Genomic DNA, 19,650 nt, shown 5'->3' with positions numbered 1-19,650 from the left:
TTTCTGGACAGGAGGAGAGGGTTGGAGCCATGGCAGAGTGCTCACAAACCCACCTCAGGGTGCTCTTGCCCAGAGGCAGGCCTGCACTCAGTGATTCCATGGAACCATTGAGTGCGATCATGCAGACCCTAAGGACTCCTGGCAGAAAGACCCCAGTACCTGGTGCCAGGAGAGGGACAGAGGAGAAACTGAGAAACTCCCTCCACCACACTGGCAAATATGAAACCTTCCTGCTTCACTTCTGGCTGCTCTGCAGGAACTGTTCTTTGACTACAGCCACATTGAAAGGACTGACAACCTTGTCACACGCCTGAAGCATGCACATTTTCTTGCCAATGCCCTTGAGCACCAAGGTGTTTTCAGTACACGAGAACAAAGGGCTCTGTAACCGTTTCCCATTTGCTGTGTGTTGTGTCTTTCTTTGACTTGGGTCTTTGCCTATCTGGGAGCTGCAAGGGAATGTCTGGAGGGTGCACTCAGGGCTCTTGTGCCTGTAGTGGGGAGATAATATGTCACACATGAAGCAGAGAGCACAGCTGCAGCCAGAGAAGGAAAAGGTGGGCTGGGAACCAGCTGGGACACCTTCACCTTCTGCACCTCTCTCTGTGTTTGTCCCTGCCATGGCTCTCCAGGCAGCAGCTCAGCTCAAATCCTCTGAGTGATTCAGGAAACTTGCAGCAGGGCTTTTCTGAGGAGGCAGCTCCTCACTTCTCTGCTTTCTACTTTGAACTGCATCTCTCTTTTCTAACCCCCCCTCTTGCACAGCATGCCCACCTCTTGCCCCATGGGCCGGCTGCCCCCACCTGATCTCAGCCTTTGTGCAAACAGAAAAGGAGTAAGGTCTTCGCTGGCATTTCACTGCTCATGTGGCATCTGCCCAGACCTGCAATACAGCACCTGAGGCAGGAGCAGGCCATACACAGAGCCTAATTTGCCAGATCCCAGCTCTTGGTTGGTTTTAAAAATCATCTTAAGAAAACCTTTAATATTCCTCATTTAAGAAACTAGGAAACAGCCTAATCTGTTCACCTCTAGCATTCCACCTCTAAATTCCCATGACTCCTGGAAGAGTTGTCCACCCTGAGGAGCCTTGTGGGTCTCTTCCAGCTCAGCATGTTCTGTGATTCTGTGTGAGCCTGGCATGCTGGGGGGAGCTTGGGGAGGCAGGGGGAACTGGGCTGATCAGAGCCATCAGCTGAGAGCCAGGGTGGTGGAAAACCATGGAGAGTGTGCCAGCAGAGGCACCACAATAACACTGCAAGGGAATGAGCTTCACTAAACCAGCACATGGGCATGGAGTTTGAGACTGTGAGGAGGGTTGGGAAGCAAGGTTGCAACTCTTGTAATTGCAGCCAAACTTTAAAACATAATTAAGGTGCAATTTCAGGTCTTTAAAAAAACTCCTTCCCTAATTAAAACAGAATTGAAGTAATTATTGTGGGAGGAAGCAGGCTCTGCCCCTCCCCACTCTACAGCTCCAGCAGTGTTGTGAAGATTATCTCTATAAAGTTGCCCTTTAGAAACATGAACATCCACACATAACCACTAATGAATGATACATGGAATAAATATTTCACAAAATAAGGCTGAAAGCCATATTCTTAATAACCACACCATATCAATTAGCTCCTATAAAGAAGAGGAGGAGACATGCTGTGGGCAGTCTAGTTCAGCTCCAGCCCTAGCTGGGAAAAACATCTGTCAGCAGCAGCAAATTGGCACTATGCTGCCAACTGCACTGATTCTTTAGCTTCAAGTAGGAAATTCAGCCTTTGGGATGTAGAAATATTGCAGACATTGTGTGGGGGATGGAAATCTGTACAGCCCACTTGCCCGAGGTGAAGGGCAAGGAGCTGCTTGTCTGGGACTAGAAGATTATTGGGCAGGATGAATTTATGTGTTGCTGTGGTCCCTGAATTATCAGCACGTCACCTGAGAAAGAAAAGATCCCTGCCCCTGCTCTAACCTTTAGCTGAATCAAAGAATAAAGTCACAGAATGGTTTGGGTTGGAAGGGACCTTAAAGGTCATCTTATTTCAACCCTGCTGCCATAGGGAGGGGCACCTTACACTTGATCAGGTTGCTCAAAGTCCCATCCAACCTGGCCTTGAACACTTGGCAGCCACAATGTCTCCTGGCAGTCTGTTCCCATGCCTCACCACCATCACAGCAAAGAATTTCTTCCCAACATCTAACTTAAATATCTCCTTTTTTTACTTTAAACCATTCCCCCTTGTCTTATCACTATCTGCCTGTGTAAAAAGGCACCCTCCCTCTTTGCTATAAACCCCCTTTACTGGAAGACTGAGTCACAGGAGTTCTTTAAGGAAACATCTCCTGGAAACACACTCTAAATGCTCCAATCATTACCTGCAGTGGAGTGAACAAGAGAATTTTATGGCCCTGGCTGGCTGCATCTGAAGCTAAGTCTATCAGCAGTGTGCCTGCACCATGGGCCATGCGTGCTGTCCTGCCCAACACCGATGATGAACGGGAACTCATCTCAATCCAAGGTCAGGATGACAAGGAAAATACTTCTGTCCACTCTTAAACACTCCTTTAGAAATTCCCCAGGCATATGAGTTACTTCCATATGAAATCTGAGATGATCTGTAAAAAGTACTGTTGTTGTAGAGGGGAAATAAGTTCTAATAGTTTTACCCAGCTTTCCTGAGAAAAATTTGGGATGAAAGATGGAAAACAAATTTTTTCACTGCTTTCAGTGCTCCCTCACACCTTCAGCAGCAATTTTATTTTCTTAATTTATAAACTGAGGGACCTATCTGAGGGAAACAAAGGACAAAATAGCGAGGGGATGTAAACTGGCATGGCTTCATTTTGGGTCAACACAAATGCAGTGAAACACGTCTGGCCCAGATTGCCCTGGAGGTCTGTAATGCAGAACAGCAGTGACAATATTTCTCCCATAGTAACAGGTGCTGTTTCCTTCTCCCCATCACATGCACAGGGAGATGAATAATGTAATAGCTGTCAGGAGCATCTGTTCATTACTTATGCAAGTCAATCCTACATTGTGCTTTAGGGTGTAAAGTGATCTCTGCAGAAAATCCCTCCCTATGGACATCACTATCACAGAATAAGATGTACTATGGTTGATTTATTTTTTTAATCCAATGAAGCTTAAGTATTAGCCACTCCTTTCTTAGGGAGGAACAGCAAACCAACTATCTAACAGAAATAACTGATGGATGGCAAAAGGAAGATGGATTTGTACAGTTTCAAAAACATAATTTAAATATTTGGTGTGCCTTGCAGTGTCAAATTCAGATAGTGCAAAGAGATGCATGAAATTTAGGTTTTGTTAATAGGGACATTTAGATACCTCTACAGAGCAATTCAGAGGGTGCAGGCAGGACATGGATGTTCTGAAAACCAGTGCAAACCACCAGGATTTAGCAGAACTTCTTTTTCGATTATGTCTTGCTTCAGTTCATGGAGAAATCAGGACTTACATTGCAGCTTCAGGAGCCCAGTAGATGCTGATTTTATTACTCATTCTGTCACTTGCTTTCTGGGTGACTTTAGGGGAAAAAAATTACCATTTCGTGCCTCAGTTTTCCTATGTGAAATAAAAGGATATCAGCATGTCACATTCCCTTTAAAGTGGTCTGAAACAGATTAGGCATCGTACACTGAACAACAAGAAGGAGCTGTCATTGTTAGCTGTGTCTAGAAATGAGTGTGACAAAATATGTCTCTGGCACTATTGGCCTTTGGAATCAGTATTAAAAAGCACCTTGATCAATACATCTTGCCTGCAAATGCTACTTGCAAAACCAGGTAAATCTGAACAACTGGAGGGAAACAGATTGGCAGAGTGAAGCAGTCCTTGCTCAATCAGCACATTTCAGTACATTATTCTTGGCTCTGACTCCAGCTATTTTCAACAGCACTAAACATTCATTAGATTAAATCAAATGAACCATATTCTTTAAAAATAGCCAGAGCCTTGTTGTGCCAGTTGGAAAAAACAACAAATTTATTGGGTACTAAAACAGATAAAATTAATTAAAAATAAATAAATAAATGGAGTCATATTCCCTCCTGGTGCAAGAGAGCACAACTCCAAGGAAAGGTTTTTGGCTCCTCAGTTCAGCACAGTAGTAGGCAAAAAAGGAACATTCTCAACTAGCTAAACCAAACAAATTAAGAAGAAATATAGACAGTCCAGCACAACCTCCAAGCTGAACTGCAATGTAGGCATATGTTCAGCAAATGTTAGGATATATCATCCTTATCTCTCTGCTGTGGATGTCAGCACGGGGTGCATTTATGCCAGCTTAGAAGAGTTGCCATGACCTAACAGCATCCTGGCACACCAACTGTACTGTAAAGCCAAAGACCCATCTGCTCTGCTGTGATGGACCTCACCTTTACACACTGCTCACCCACCTCTCCCAAACATCACAAGCTCCCCACTGACACCAGCCTTTCCTTCCTTATTTACAACTCATCTTTTCTCTTTCTCTGCATTCTCTGAAGAAGGAAGATCTACAGAAGAGAGAAGTTGCTTGGAGACTTATCCCAGAAAATATCTTATAAAGATCATCAAGTAAAGGTGGATGACTGTAGAGCAGACCACAGAATAAATAACACATATTTGCTTTCACACGATTCAGCCTGTTTCAAGAGAATTTAGATTTGCCCCCCCAAATACTCAGGTAGGTACTGCCCAGGATAGTTTCACCTATTTTGGAGCAGAACACACCTGCAGAACACATACACCCCTTCAACCTCCAGTCTAACTTTGCCTCTCAGAGATCTCAGAACAGATTCCTACATTGTCCTGTTCCACAGGACTAATTCCCCTCGATATACAGCTCCTTCCTAAGCAGTAACCATCTGCTGACAGTGAGGAAACAGTTACAAGCTGGTGTAAGTACAGCTCCGTTACCGTCCTCCCTGACCTCACCGTAGGCTCACCTGACCCTGGACTGGCTCTACCGCTTCAGCAAGGTCTTGAGTGAGCAGAGAGAACTTCTCTGACCTGCCAGCAGCACCCCCAGATGAGTTATGCTCAGATGAGGCTGCAGCAAAGAGCCTCACCTCACAAACCAGTCTGACCTGGGAGGCCCCGTAAGCGAAACCACACACCACACTCTGTTGGTACAGTACCCATTGGCTGCTGGGGAGCTGTGCTGGATGGTGAGCACATCCTGAACAAGCTACTGGTCAGAATAAAACCCCAGCCCTTCAGCAGAAAAGAGTGAAATAAAAATTTAAAGCAGGTTTGTGTTTGTTTCCTGAAGCACTTATCTCCATTAGAACAGAGAGATATCTTTGGGAGTTACAGCAATACCCAATGACAGAAGACAAGAGGCATTAAAGTGCTGCCTTTTGGATGTTTTGGCTCCTGCTTTACTGTGTTGGGCCTCAGTGGGGAAATCAGGAGCCTATCTCAGCCCATCATAGTCTGCTTCCCAAGACAAACAGGAGCCTCGCACACTGGGGCATGACAAAGGTGAGTTGTTCTAGCAACTACCAACCAACAGTGTAACAAAAATATTCCCAGCCTGCTTGTCCCAACTTGCCTGAGGTTGTTCTGTTTGGATGGTAGAAGCCACAGCTGATTTTCCTTTAAATGCTATTTCTCTTTCTTTAGAGTAAGTTGTTACCTGTTTTGGTTTGTTTGTTTGTTTAATGGAAGAGTATTCAGACTATTTTCCTGGGATGTTCTGCAGCAAATTGCAAGTGCTGTTCATCTCCTTTCCCCCACCCATTACCCAACACAAACAGGATTTAAGGCAAGCTAAAAGAAAAATTTAAAAACTGGCACACGCTATTTGCTGCTTAGGGGGAAAATTTTCTCTGGCCCATCTGGAGGAATTGCACTCAAATTAAAATAAAATTCAGTGTCAGTATTGTAAAAGCTTATATTTATTTGGGCCAAATTACTGCATTAAGTGTATTTTCCACTTCCCTTTTATTCTAAGGTAAAAAGAACGCAGAGGAGTTCTTACCAGCAATGTTTAAGATGGCAAAGCTTTCTGATTTACAACACCAGATCTAAGACAAGCATAAAAGAATCTGTAAAGCTGCTATTGAAACTTATGGTGGGTATAAATAACAAGGGCACACATAACAAGCAGCCTGCTGTGCAGAGAATTGAAAAAAAAAGTAGTTTAAAAGCTATTTTTATCATCTGGTGGAATGACTAGCTAGAAAACAACCCTTCTTTTTTCAGTGTGGAGCACCTCTGCCTGCTTTCATTCTTTGGTGTCCATTAACCAGCAGTTAGGATATTTTGAGGATGTTAGCTCTCTGACAGACAGGAGCTCTACTGATGTTCTGTTTTGAAATGTGCTCCTGGGAATGCCAGTCTAGCACCAAAACCTCTGGAAATCCCCCTTCTGCTTGGTACCATCTGACATTGCCAAAAGCTGGATTTCTACACACTGGAATTTCCAGTCACCACAAGACAGAAAACCCTCTAGGGTTTTTCTGCAAGAGGGACAAGTACATGATGCCATGGAGTACTTTTTTAATTCCTATGTTCAGGCAATCTCTTGGTACGTAACAGTTCCACATTACATGATAGTTCCATGAGCACTTTGAGTTGTCAAGAGCCAATAGTCCTGCCAAATCCCTTTGGTGCCCTTTCTGTCTCTCCCAGGTGCCTGCTCCTTCCTGCTGCTTCCCCTGTGCCAACAGAAATGTTTGTGCAGCTTCACAGTGAATCTGATCCGCAAGCGGATCTAGGTTAAAATTAACCTAGTGGAGAAAAAAGGTTTGTTTTAGCCCAGATTGTTTCCCTGATCTGCCTTCGTTCTCCTGTCAGCATTGCTCAGATTTCACTGCAAAAGCCTCAAGCTGTGTGGCTCTTGCATCACCTGTACTGCAGGGCTGTCTGGGTGATCCCACTGGTCTGGGTGATCCCACTGCTGTGCTAGATCCTGGCTGCTCAGGTAGGCACAGGACACATTCCTCATGCTCAGGGAGGTTCAGCCTCCTGCTGTGAGACAAAATGGGTACTTCCAGCTGGCTGACAATCTTCTACTCTGCCCCTAGCGCTGCTGAGCTCAGCCCTGTCTCTGTTGTGCCTGCACGTCCCGTTTTATGATGGCAATCAGAAACTGATGGGAGAGGAATGAGCATTTTTGCATTTTTATGTGCAGAAAGGCACATCTTTGGAATAATGAAAGGCTGCAGCATTGCAGAACATTGCAGAACGTGTCGAGCTGCCAGGTGAAGGCTGTGTCCCAGCAGATATCCTGTGGAGCAGCACTGTGTGTGCACAGCACAACCACAGCAGATCTGTCTGGACAGATGTGCAATGGCCATGAGGGTTACAGGGTGTAAAGCCTGAACCACCTTCACCAGCCATCCATGCACAAAGCTTTTTTTCAATAAGGTTTTTCACAGGCCAGATTGGCCCCAAGAGCACCCCAATTCCTTCACCCTGCATGAAACCTAATTTGACTTTTCTAGTCAGTGAAAGGAAGAATGTTCTTATTTCACTGAGTAGGAGTCCTGCAGAGTTAATAAGTTCTTTGGTGCTTTTCTGAAGAATGCTATTTGGTTCTTAAAGCCAGAATCTGCTCCCTGGTAGCTAAATGCAATTCCCACAGATTTCCAAAGAAACTGGATGTATGTTCCTTAGCAAAATGCAGCTATTAACTTAAAATCTTGAAGATACATGAAATCTAAAGAAAATAGTCTTCTTTGAGACTTTGAGACTGTATTTTCTAGAGAAAATAAAGAGCTGGGTACAGTATTGAAGAAGTTAAACTGAACTGTACAAAGACCTAAAAATACCTTTTAGGAGTGTATCTTGAGTTCAAATATTTTGGTGTTCCTCCCTAGTCTAGGAAATAGAAAAATGCCCTTGAAATATGATCTCTGGGTGCTACTGTTGAACTTGTAATCTTTTTGGCTTGCAAAAGCAAAGGGCAATAAAAAAACCTGTCATTTGGCATCAGGCAAATGTTATCAGTGAGAAAAATGGAACTTGAGGTTCACTTAATGAAAACGGGAATCACCAATAATCATGAGCTGCAAATTGTCTTGCTAAGGAAAAGTCAGGGCTGCTTTATCTGTGAAGTGTTGGACAGTGTATGACTACTGTTTTTCTTGGAAGGCACAAATTCAGTGAGGCTGGAGGCCATCCCAATCTTTCCTGCAATATGCAAGCAATTATCTCTATGCTGTGTAAAATTTAATTTGTATTTTGCAAACTCTGCGAAGAAAAAAAACAAACTTATTCAACTGCATTACAGTTCTGCAGAATCACTAAATGTTCAATGCATATGAAGAATATATAATACAAATGTAAAGTGGCACCTTCTAATAAATGCTTAGTACACCTGAGGAAAAGAATGGTTTAACATGTTTTCCTGTTCTAGAGTGTGAGAGACTTATTTAAACACATTTAAAGAAAATACAGTCAAATATGGACTCTGCCTTCAAGAAAAGAAAAGTATAGTTCTGGAGTTAAAGAAAACATTTTTATAAAGAAATAATATTCTTTATGAGACCAGCTAATATGAATGGGAAAAGATACACTGGCATTTATGATGACCTCCTATTCTAGACTTTTAGATCATCATAGTTGCAATAACATTAACTCTACTTTATAAAATTTGGGATTAATCTGAACTAAGCAAATTTGACATTGTTTCAGGCTCTTTTGCAAAATGTGTAACCTGGGAATAAGTGCTCTGGCAAAATGCTTGCATATATGACAGGAAAATCAGGCTTCTTGTGTCAAGATCACTATATCAAATCTGTGCAGTGTGCTGGAGCAGATACACAGAAACATAATTTCTGTTACTGGAAATACATTATTTAATACACATGTGCTTTGCATAATGGTTTGCCTATTTCCAGCTCAGACCAGTCAGGGAAATGGGATTTTTAGCAGAACTAGTTCACTTCAAAACATGCTCATAAAATAGTTGTTTAAGATAAGCAACTGAAGGATCAGCCCAGCAGTATACAGGCCTTGCAGGGTACAAATACCACATTTAGGATTAGTCCCTTTAACTGTCTAGAAGCTGAAAGAGTGCGAAGGCAACATTTTGGGGAACCCAAAATCATCAGTCATTAGTATTTGTCTTAGTGCAATTCTTGCAAGGACCAGTAGTTATAGGTTCAATCTTTGTGATGGTGCTGTTGAAAAGTACATGCACAGTTTGACATTAAGTAGGGATGTCAGGCCTGAACCCAGAACCAGCAGTTTACTTTTCCTTCATGCTTAAACTTTAAAAATTTCAGGGAAAAGGATCAGGCAGTAAGTTCCACAATATTGAGCAAAGCAGAAAACCCTGAGGAGCACAATAAGTGGTGGTGCACTGAAGCTGGTTACACAGCAAAAAGCCCAGGCAAACAGCTCCCATCCCACTCTTCACCCTGCAGTCCTAGATGGATTATGGTTCAATGTCCATCTGTGAAAATGCTAAATTTAGTCTGTGCTCAGAGGAAACACAAGACGCAAGTCATGCACATGCTCCCGCTGATCTTTGAGGATGACCTTCCTGTCAGCTCCATGGGCCAAGAGCTGCACAGCCACCCCCCCTCCTACCACACTACTGTATTTTAAGACTTGACTAAATACAGAGGAAATAGACTTTACTCAAAGAGCTGTTTTTATACCCTTCCTCTGGGTGCTCGTTTTTCACTGGTGGGGCAGAGGTGTGGGGATGCTCTGGCTGCTGCCTTTAGGTCAGAGCTGGTGTAAAACCTCGTGGTACAAACTGAACTGCCTGCTTGCTCTGGTGTCTCTGCACTGCACTGAGGCACTGCAGCTCCCAGGAGAAGAAACAGAAGACACCCATATGGTTCCTTTGCAGTTAATAAAAAGAATATTCAGACCATTTTCAGCAGGTGCCTCCCCTGGCTAACTGTGCAGAGCCCTCTGGATAATCCCTGACCTGATCTCTTGACCCTGAGTAGCCCAGCAGGAGAGCTGAGTCCTTTCTCAGTACAACAGCCACTGCTCAGCCTCTGTGAGCACCATTTGTGGTGCTTCACAGGCCCCTCTCTCTGCTCTGCTCCTGCTAACACAAGGGAAGGCTGAGCTCTGCCATGCTATGAACAGAGACATGTGCTGGGATCACTGAAGGGCTGGGGACTGTTTAGAGTCAGGAAGATGCCTCCAGTCTTCCCCAGGCCAAATGGGATGCTGCATAGCCCACATTATTCTAGAAAACTATCTCAATTAATTACAAGTCTAATATTTACTCAGTAGAACAATCTTTGGTCTTTGTGGTTTCCCAACAGCTGGGACATCAATATGTGAGCAATAAAAATTAAAGTTTCCTTTTCCAGCATGTGTGTGAAGACAAGCTGGGAAGAAAAAAAGGATTGATGCAGTCTTGTTTGTCAGCATGTACGTTCAGCTGAAGTCCTTTCAGACCATCCCCTCTCAGATAGCTCGTGGGGCCAGGAGAGGGCTGTGGCCACCCACTCACCCATCATCTGAGCAGCCAGGGGCCAGCTGGGACCTCCCCTTCATGAGCTGCAGCTGAGGAGGGAAGTTCTCACTTCCGTGCAGGATAGCAAAAGGGATCTATCTTGGCTGGCTTAACCTGGCCCTGAAAAGCACGGGCTGGCCCCAGGAAAAGAGACTGGGAAGGCAGGCAGGAGAACCAGGGGGGCATGGAGAATTTATGACCCTGGTCTTCCTCAGGGGCTGTGCAAGGAACTGCACTCCTGAGCCTGACACAGAGTTTCTGCTGAGTTTCTCTCCAGTAAAGAGAAAAAGTAAAGTAGTAAACCACTACTGAGTTTCTCTCCAGTTTCTTTGCCAGACCAAGAGCTGAACCCTTTGGCACTCTTGGTGAGTCTCAGTGGTCCACAGCATTTTAAATTCCCTCCATTTCTCTTTTTTTCAGTGATAAAAACAACATAGAGACTGTACTGTGAAATTTGGGGTTAAGCTGACAGCAGCTATGTGGCTAAATTTTACCCCCTCTGCCAGAAGGGGAAGCAAAGGCAAAGTAAACAAGAAAATTTGCAGGCCTTCTCTCTTTTAAACAAAGAATCCTGTGTTTAAAATAATAAAAATCCACTGTACAAAAGCAAAGCAACTTCCCCCAAAATAGCCTTTCCTGTTTTATCAAAGCATTCATCAAAATTGTCCTTTTCCATAAAAATAAAGTTCCAGGTAGAGTACTGGAGGCCTTTTGTTTTGACTAGAGAACTGAAGCTGAAAGAAGTTGAAGCAATAAATATAAGTGACTTTACCAGTACCTGGTATGTCCCCATGGCTGAATGTAGGTGTTACTATCTAGTGATGCCATACTGAAGATAAAACCAAATGAAACAGAAATATCACCTCAGTGAAGTAGGGCTATTCACAAACCATGGAACAGCCTGCACACTATCTGCACCTTGAAAGCAGGGCTCCCACAGCCTGCATATGAGCTGTGTCTGTGACTTGTAGGGGAGGACACATATTTCTCAAGGATTTGTCAGTTTAGTTTTCTGGTTTTGATGTACCTGACAGGTAAAACCCCTGGTAGAGCTATGGGCATTGTGATATGAATATCCATACACAGATATGGCTCATCCTCTCAGCCTTGGCTTGGCTTACCCCTTAGACACAATGAAAATCAGATCTCATCACCCATATTGCTACATATTTGCTCATTTTTTTATTATTTCCAAGATAACTGTGCCCAGGAGAAGGTATAAGCATGGATAATTCCAAGGATGGACACTTTATGGCCCGAGTTCTTCTGCAGGGTGATTGTGAAGCAGGAGAAAGCACAGAAGTGTGGGATCAAAGTACAGCAGTAGGGAGGGGAGTCAGGCATCAGCAGCTCTCCAGCACTGTGGAGACACTGCCCTCTGAGGTAGGAAGGAGTGAGATGATGGGGAGAACTGTGAAGGGCCATCAAAGTGAAGGCAGACAGACTTTGATGAGAGGAGGGAAAGCCAGCAGAGAAAAAACAAGGGAAAGGGTGATGTGACTGAAATAGCAAAGTGGTTTTGAATTATTTCATCTTTATTTTCCTGCTCCTTTCACAGCTGCATGGAGCCACACTTGGATACTGAGGCAGAGCAGCCGCCCTGAGCTGGGCTCTGGCAGACCTTGGTGCCAGCCCAGAGAGCTGCCATGTCCCACCACACTCGTGACCAACTTACAGTCACTCTATTGTAACTGAAAAGGAGTGAAAATGAAAACATTTCCTGACGTGATTTTTCTTTGTAAGCCATGTCTTGAACTTGTAACAAGGACGCCATGAGGCACTTAATGCCAGCAGAAGGGACCTCTCTTGAAAGACAGCCTATACTATAAAATTTTGACTCTGAACACCCTTGTTGGATCAGTATCAGGAACAGAAGTGAGGGTTTGGTTTTTTAAATTTAAATATTGCATATTTATATTGACAATGAGAGCCTGAACATTGTTTGTTTAATAGGAACCCCGTGACCAGCTTATGGACCAGTTAAATCAACTGTGTTACCTAATGAAATGTTTCCTTTAGTTCAGAGCCTTACAAACATTTTAATTGACCACTCTTCATTAAGACTCTCAAAACCAAAAACAATTTCTCAGCCTCCACAAGGACAAATGAAGGTTTAATGCAGCATGCTAAAACTTCTGAATTGTCCTCACACAGCTCCCCTGGGACATCAGCAACCATTACCATAGAATATGTTTGCAGCAGAGATTGTTTAAAACGCAACCGAGAGAGTGCTGGAGCCAATGCAGATCACAATTTAAAGCTCAACAGGAACAGGGATATAACAAAAGCAGCCTAGACTCTTTTCCTGCACTAAAACCCAGGATGTTCTTAAAAAACAGAGATGTGGGAAGAAACAATTATGTTTTTCCCTACACAGATGATTCTTCTGAGATCAGGAACTGGAGGAAAGAGTCTTTCAAACACAGCAAGAGCTGGATTAGCATCACCGGCTTTGCACACTAATGCATTAAACTGGAGAAACTACCAAAATGTGACCTCTTTCATTGATACCACTCTTCTCTCCAGCCTTGTTAAATCCTTATTCTGCTTCCTGCTGTCCCAGCCAAGCCTGCCATGGCACCTACCAGCCCCAGGCTCTCTCAGGCTGCAGGTGACCCCCAAACACATGAGCAGCTGTGACTGGTGCAGCACCAAAACTCTCATCCCTCCTGCCCAAAGCCTGGTGCTCTGCCAGTGACTCCTGGACAAAGTGACCCATCTGGGAAGGACAGGCAAGATGGTCACCCTGCCAACATACACCTTGCAAGATCTGTGTTTCCTCTTCCTCTGGAAAAAAATATCCAACTATTTCTCAGTTTGGTCTGGTACAAGGACCAAGCACTGCCACCCTGCTGTTAAGTGGACTTCAGCCTGCACAGCAAGATGTTTGCACAGTGTCTTAAAAAAATATATTCCTCATCTCCTCCAGAGATATGCACCAGACACAAGCATGTCCTGTGGGCAGGATCTGCTTTGGGGCCCTGAACAGGACCTTCCTCTCATCTATCATGAATCCAAAACAAATGCCATGAAATCCTATCTCTTTTTTAATGTCCTCTTTTTCTTTTTGTGATGGAGGTTGCTTAAAATTACTGCAAGAACTAACCTCTTGTTACTCTTTGTTACCCCATGGGCTTGATTTTACAAGAAAAAAACCTGTGTAAAGGGTCATCAGACAATGACTTTTAAGACCAAGATTTCATCTAATTCTTTCATGGGCCAAATTCAAATTTGAAATCACTCAAAGTTAACAGGATGCCACCAAGAATATGCTTGGCTCAGTGGGCTTAATGAAGGTCATGAAATTGCTTTCTATCCAAGTGGATTTCTCTCTCAATTTGAAATTTATAGCTTAATATCTTAGAGCTCTGTTATAGGATTAAAGAGACAGAAATAAAAGTCACAGCTTTCCTGTATATATTCATGTGGGATAGTTCAAACAGAGCTTCATTTCTAGTACCAGAGATCTTTCTTCTTCCTTCCTAGGAATACTAGTCCGAAAGAAAACCCCCATCCTGCAAATTCTGGAGTCCAGTAACAGAGACTGCAGACAAATTCCTTTTACTCAATCATCTGTATATCACTAGCAAAAGGTTAATCCCAGAAACCTGTTTGCCTTTTTACAGAGGGTAATTGCAAACACTGTCAGATCATCAGAAAGGAAGGACAGACAGGAGGATACTTGTGCTCTGAGCTGTAGACAAGTCATGAAAAAATCATATGTGTATCCTTTGTATCCTCCAAAGGAACACAGCCAGGAGCCAACGGAAGGCTGGGAGACCAGTCCTTAAAGTCTCTGCACTCTTAATGATCAACAAGAGAGATCTGTACAGATATTTCATGACAAAAGGTAGGAAGTGTTCTATTCTGGGTGTGTTCTGCTATATTCACACCATGTCTTTCCTTTTGCAATATTTTATGTTAATTCACCACCAATTTTCAAAGGAATAGTGTAAAAGAGTGAGAGCCAGACAGAGCACATGTTCCATTGTCAAGTTGGGTTTTGCATTTCTAGTGGCTTTCAGTTAAGACTGTTCAGAAAGGCTTGATGAGGATTGCACTCATGTTTTGCAAAATATTCTGGTGATCCCACCAAATCATTCAAGCTTTCATTTATTCAGATGTTGGGTGACATATTACTTTCTTTAATCTTTCATTTTAAGGGCAACAGGTAGCTTCTATGAGCCATGATTTACATTTATTCTCCACCATTACTTGTAATAGGACCAAACAGAGTAATTTGCCGTTTCTGCCTATGAAGATGTAACTATGTTTTGAGACTTGGCAAACTCTATATATTTCTAAAATAGATGGTAAATACTATTATTAGAAATGTTAAGTTCTGAGTACAGGTACTTTCTGTTCTTAAAATTATTTGTGCTTGTAAAAGCAAAGAACTATGTGCCTTGGTAATTGCAAGCAAAATTCAGCTATTAACCTGCTTTTCTGCAACTGTGTATGTTTACATACTTGAAGCAGACCAGGAACATCATCAATGTTGATATAAGATGTGCTAGGTTTTGTTCTGGGTTGTAGAGAAAGGCAAGAAATTGTGGAAGCCTGGACCAAGGGATTCTGCATGCAACCAGTGCCTAAAGCTACTGGAAGTGGAGAAGGGCACAACTGAATAGTTAGAAACCATTTGTCATGTTAATCTTTCCAGCACCTCATGAGACCAGCAGGCTCTTTCAGCAGCTACTGCATTTTCCCCTTTAAGCTTACTCCTCTTTCTTTATTCCCAGCATCTGTTCTTTCAGTTTAAACAATTTCCTGTTTTCCTAATAGAGGGAGAACTGATTAGACACAGAGCCTATTTGCTGTACACTGGCCAAAATTGTGGACTGAGTGGTTATTTTTATTATTTCTAGCTGCACTTCTGGAGATCACATTAATTCTGAGGCTCCCTGATACAGCTTTGGTATGTGCAGGAAGAAAACTGAGGCCAAGGGGGACAGAGATATAAAGGACATCAAGGCCATGAACACATGGCTGGAGCCAGCCTGCCCCAGACTCACTTGCTCAGAGATGCTGGGCCAAGAGGCAGCTCCAGCCCAGGAGCAGTGGCAGAGTGTTAGGTGAGAAACAGAGAAACCTGCCCACAGGCAGGCAGAGTGTGCCAGCAAAGCCTTGGTGCTTTGCTGACACAGCCTGGTGGCTCCCAGCTATCAGTAGGCACTGGTCCACCAGCCACAGCCCAGCACTGTGCCCATCCTGCCCTACCTGTGGTGCAGTTGTGCCCTGAAGCTCACACAATCATGCCAAAAGCAGAGTCTCCATGTCCCCTGCCAGCCTTCAGCCCCTGCACCGCCCTCTCTTCATCCCCAGAATTTCCTGCCTCCCTTTTCACAGCCTACTCTTGCAATGCTGAAGTTTTATTTCATTTAAGGAAAAGCTCTACAACCTGGCACTCTCAAATGAGGTTTGGCTGGTGTTTCACAGTGCCCTTGAGCAGAGACACCAGCCCAGCTGCTGGACCAGGCACACAGCAGACACGTCCCCAGCTTCCTGTGAGTCATGCCAGCCAGTGACTGCTCTTACGCAGACCAGGCTGGCGTGCAGCTTTACCTTTCTGTGTTCAGTCACAGATAATTTGCATGGAAGCAACTGCAGCACTTCTCAGCTGAGGGCCAGGACAGGCTCCCGTGGCAGCAGCAGCAGGGCAGGGCCTGGGAATGCTGCAGGGAGAAGAGGTGCCAGAGGGTCTGAGAAGCCATGAGGAGTTTGGAGCTCACACTGCAGACAGAGCTGACAGCTGAGGGGGTCAAATCTGAGAGAAGCTGAGCTCTTGTCCCCCGGGTTTGGATCAGATCCTCTTGCAGGGAAAGTCTGAAACTCTGGCCCTACAGCAGTGCTCTGTCCTGGGCGTGTGTCCCACTCCCAGCCTCCGCAGCGGGAGGGCAGGCAGGGAGTGAGGACAAACTACAGCTCAGTTTCAGTGCTTTTTCTCCAAACAAACAAAATCACCAAGCCTAACTTGCTGAAGCAACAATGGATCAAATTCTATTTCTCTTAATGCTGAGTGGAAAAAGAATTTAAAAAGACAGTTCAGGTTGCTGGCTTCCAGTAGGGAGTGGGATGATAGGAACCTTTCCTCCCCAGACACTACTTGTGTTGTGCATGGCCAGAAGTGGGGCCATAGCCAAAGGAGACCTCCTCTGGCCACACTGACCTGAACCAATCCTGGTCTATCAGTCTGGAGCATCTCCTAAGCCTGGTTGCATGGATTCTGTATGTGGGACACACATTGCTCAGAACAGAACATCAACTAAAGAGGCCACAGACACCACAAAGACAAACAGTATCCACCATTCGTTGTGAGTGAAGCCCAAGCTCTCAGGATAATACCAGAGATGTGTTTTGTTCCACATTGATTGTAAAGGACTCTTTCCCCATTGTACTGTGCCATTACACACAAAGTCTCCAGTTCACAAAGTAGCAGAGTGTACCAGTACTCACTGGTGGCCTCTTTGCTTTTACACACAAGGATATACTAAAAGAACATGAACTAGTGTGCACTATGGCAATCGTAAAATAACATTTCCACAATTTGGGGCATCCTGGGTGTAGAGACAGCATGGCTTTCCCTCATTCTAGGCCTTTAGGCACTGAAAGCAGTCCCTCTGTTGTTTATAAGTCTTATTTTTATCCAGAATCTCGAGACAATGATTACCACATAGCAGAAGACGCACATGTACAAACATTGATTCATGGACATGGAGTCAGGCTGGTGCTGTGCCCGTTCACAGGGACCTGGGAACAAAACTCACCAAGGACTGAACAGCCTTTTACCCACTGACTGCAGGAGCAGCCCAAGCAGCTTTGCACTTACATGATACAAAAGGGAAAACCCAAAACAATCTTAAACCAGCTGAGCTGTTGCCTACCTTTTCCTGAAGGGAAGAAGCAATCCATCTCCACGCTGCTGCGGGAATGGGAGATGCAGAGAGCGCTGCTGGGGACCAGACCCTCCTGCGGCGGGCTCCGCTCCGTGGTCCGCACCAAACACCAGCCTGGCCTCTCGCTGGGCCTCTCCAGCAGCTCCACTGTCTGCCCCACCTGAATGCTCAGCTCGCTGCTGTGGCCCGCTGTAAAGTCCTGGAGCACCACAGTTAGTTCACACCCTCCAGACAACTGCCCAGGTTCAACAGGAAAAACAAAAAAAAAAAAAAAAAAAAAGAAAAGGAATAGATGTCAGCAAGGGTAGGATGAAAGCAATCATCTCTGCATCATATTTACACTGGCAAAGGCAGGATTTATGTTCCTTAGAAGCCAAGTTAATAATTTGTTTTGTCAAAGTTCAACACGTTGTGCCCCTGGTTTCCTTTACTTCTTATTGATTTTGCTGGGCTGAAGTGAGACACCAAAGCTACCCACCCAGTAACCTTTTGAATGCTAGCTGTGGAGGAGTTTTTGAGCTGTGAATCTTCTAGCTGTGAGTGTACATCAGAAACCCTGAGGGTTTTTTGTTGCTTTAATTTCTGGGGTCACTTTCTAGCTTGGCAGTAGCCCAGGATGTCTCAGTGCTGTGCTTCATGGTGTGACAAATTCCAGCTCATCCCTCTACAGCATAAGTGAGGCACATCCCCACTGGCCACCAGTGCAGTGAGGAAACAGCTTCTCTTTCCTTGGAAGACAAGAAACATACCCTCATCATCCCAAACCTGCCCTAGGGACCTCTTGGGAGAGTACAAAATCCTGATGGGGCAGATCAGAAAAGCTCCTCCCATGCTCTCTGATGGAACCCAGAGGTGTAAATATATAAACACAGAGTGATTGATTATATGCTGACTTTCAGGATTTGTACCTAGGAATAAATGTAACATTTTACTTCCGTACTGAGTGCTGGAACTGCTGCTTTCCTTCAGCCTCACACCCTGTGACTCTTGAAGAACAACAGTGGTCTGTATAATCACAGTCTCTGTATAGCCAGGGACTGGGAATATAAGCACCTGTGTGCACATAAAGAAGTGATTGTACAGTTTTGTTTTTAACAAAGGTTGGGGTTTCTTTAATGGAATTGGATCTCAGGGTTGGATCCTTGCACGTCTAAAAAGGTGTTAGAATGAATCTCAGTTTTTCTGGCCTGAGGAATCTTTCTTAATGCTCCTCTACAATGGATTGCAGAGGAGCATTAAGAAAGATTCTTAATGTGGATTTCTTGCTGCCTGTCTATTGTTAGGGACCCTTATTCTTTGTCCTGTGTGCTGCATGCTTTCCCGAGGTATGCAGGAATCTTTGGGGTCCTTTTTCCAGTGTCAAATTTGATAGAAATTTTGATAGAAGTTAGTTCACTGATTCAAAAGTTATCAAGATGAGGATAGTAAACAAACATAATACTATAAACTTTATTTTCTTAGGATATGAAGCTAAAACCAAGGATATTATACAATAATTTTAAATTAATGACTTGTAAACCTAACTGAATTGGAAGAATCTAGTCAGATGCTGAGTAACTGTGGAATCAGTAAAAACTGGGGTCTGCTTCTCAGCTTGAATGGGAGAGCCCTTGAGAAGAGCACACACATCTCTCTAGACTTCACTCTTGAGCTGGTACAGTCTCAAAATCCCTTCTCTCAGCCCAAGCAGCCCCCAGTACACACTCCCATGGGAACAGCCTGTCTCCCCACTCAGTGGCACAGGGGTTTTGTGTCCAATGCAGATGTGAAAGAAATCCCACTCACAGGGGTGATATTCACAATTACAGAAAGGGGTCAGTGGACAAGGACTGGTTCTCACCTGTCCTGTGTCTCTGCCGTAGACGAAATGCTAGATTTGGGGAAGAAGAAGGAAATATTTCTCTGAAAGATTATTTGTAAGTAAATAGAAACAAACAAACAAAACAAACCATGGCAGCTGTTTGAGGCCATTCAGACAAAGTGCTGGCATTAATCCTGGCAGACAGAGCTCAGTGCACTGATGGAAGTGCACAGGAGGTGAGTGTAGCACCTAGTAGGGGAGTTTATCAGCAAACCCACCACTCATCATGCTGACAATCTCCCCATAACTGGAGAACAGATATTAACAGGGATGGTAAGAATGAGATACTCTTAAAATATTTGCTGAGGTTTCTTTGCTGTGGACTAATTTGAAGAGGAGAAAATCTTCCTGACCCAGTACAGTATATAATTTGGCATGGTGTGGGATATTTAAGACAGGAAGAAAAAAACTGATTACTTCTTGCTAAATGCACAATCTTGCCAAAAGTGATGGATTTATC

At 44.0% G+C, this 19,650-nt stretch overlaps 1 protein-coding gene across 8 annotated transcripts in view; it reads right to left on the bottom strand.

Moving 5' to 3' along the window:
* Window positions 1-19,650, bottom strand: part of KALRN (kalirin RhoGEF kinase) — a 465,026-nt gene that overhangs the window by 77,266 nt on the left and 368,110 nt on the right. For 7 of the 8 annotated variants that reach the window (XM_036386498.2, XM_036386502.2, XM_036386499.2 and 4 more), the window contains 2 exons: window positions 19,170-19,199; window positions 17,318-17,564 (listed from right to left, as the gene is read on the bottom strand). In XM_036386498.2, coding sequence (XP_036242391.1) covers window positions 17,318-17,564; window positions 19,170-19,199 — 277 coding nt within the window. The remainder of the gene's footprint in view (window positions 1-17,317; window positions 17,565-19,169; window positions 19,200-19,650) is intronic. The other variant, XM_036386501.2, reaches the window with a different exon arrangement.

Source organism: Molothrus ater, chromosome 7 (assembly GCF_012460135.2).
Source record: "Molothrus ater isolate BHLD 08-10-18 breed brown headed cowbird chromosome 7, BPBGC_Mater_1.1, whole genome shotgun sequence".
Lineage (NCBI taxonomy): Eukaryota > Metazoa > Chordata > Aves > Passeriformes > Icteridae > Molothrus > Molothrus ater.
This window is presented reverse-complemented; position numbering and strand designations above follow the sequence as displayed.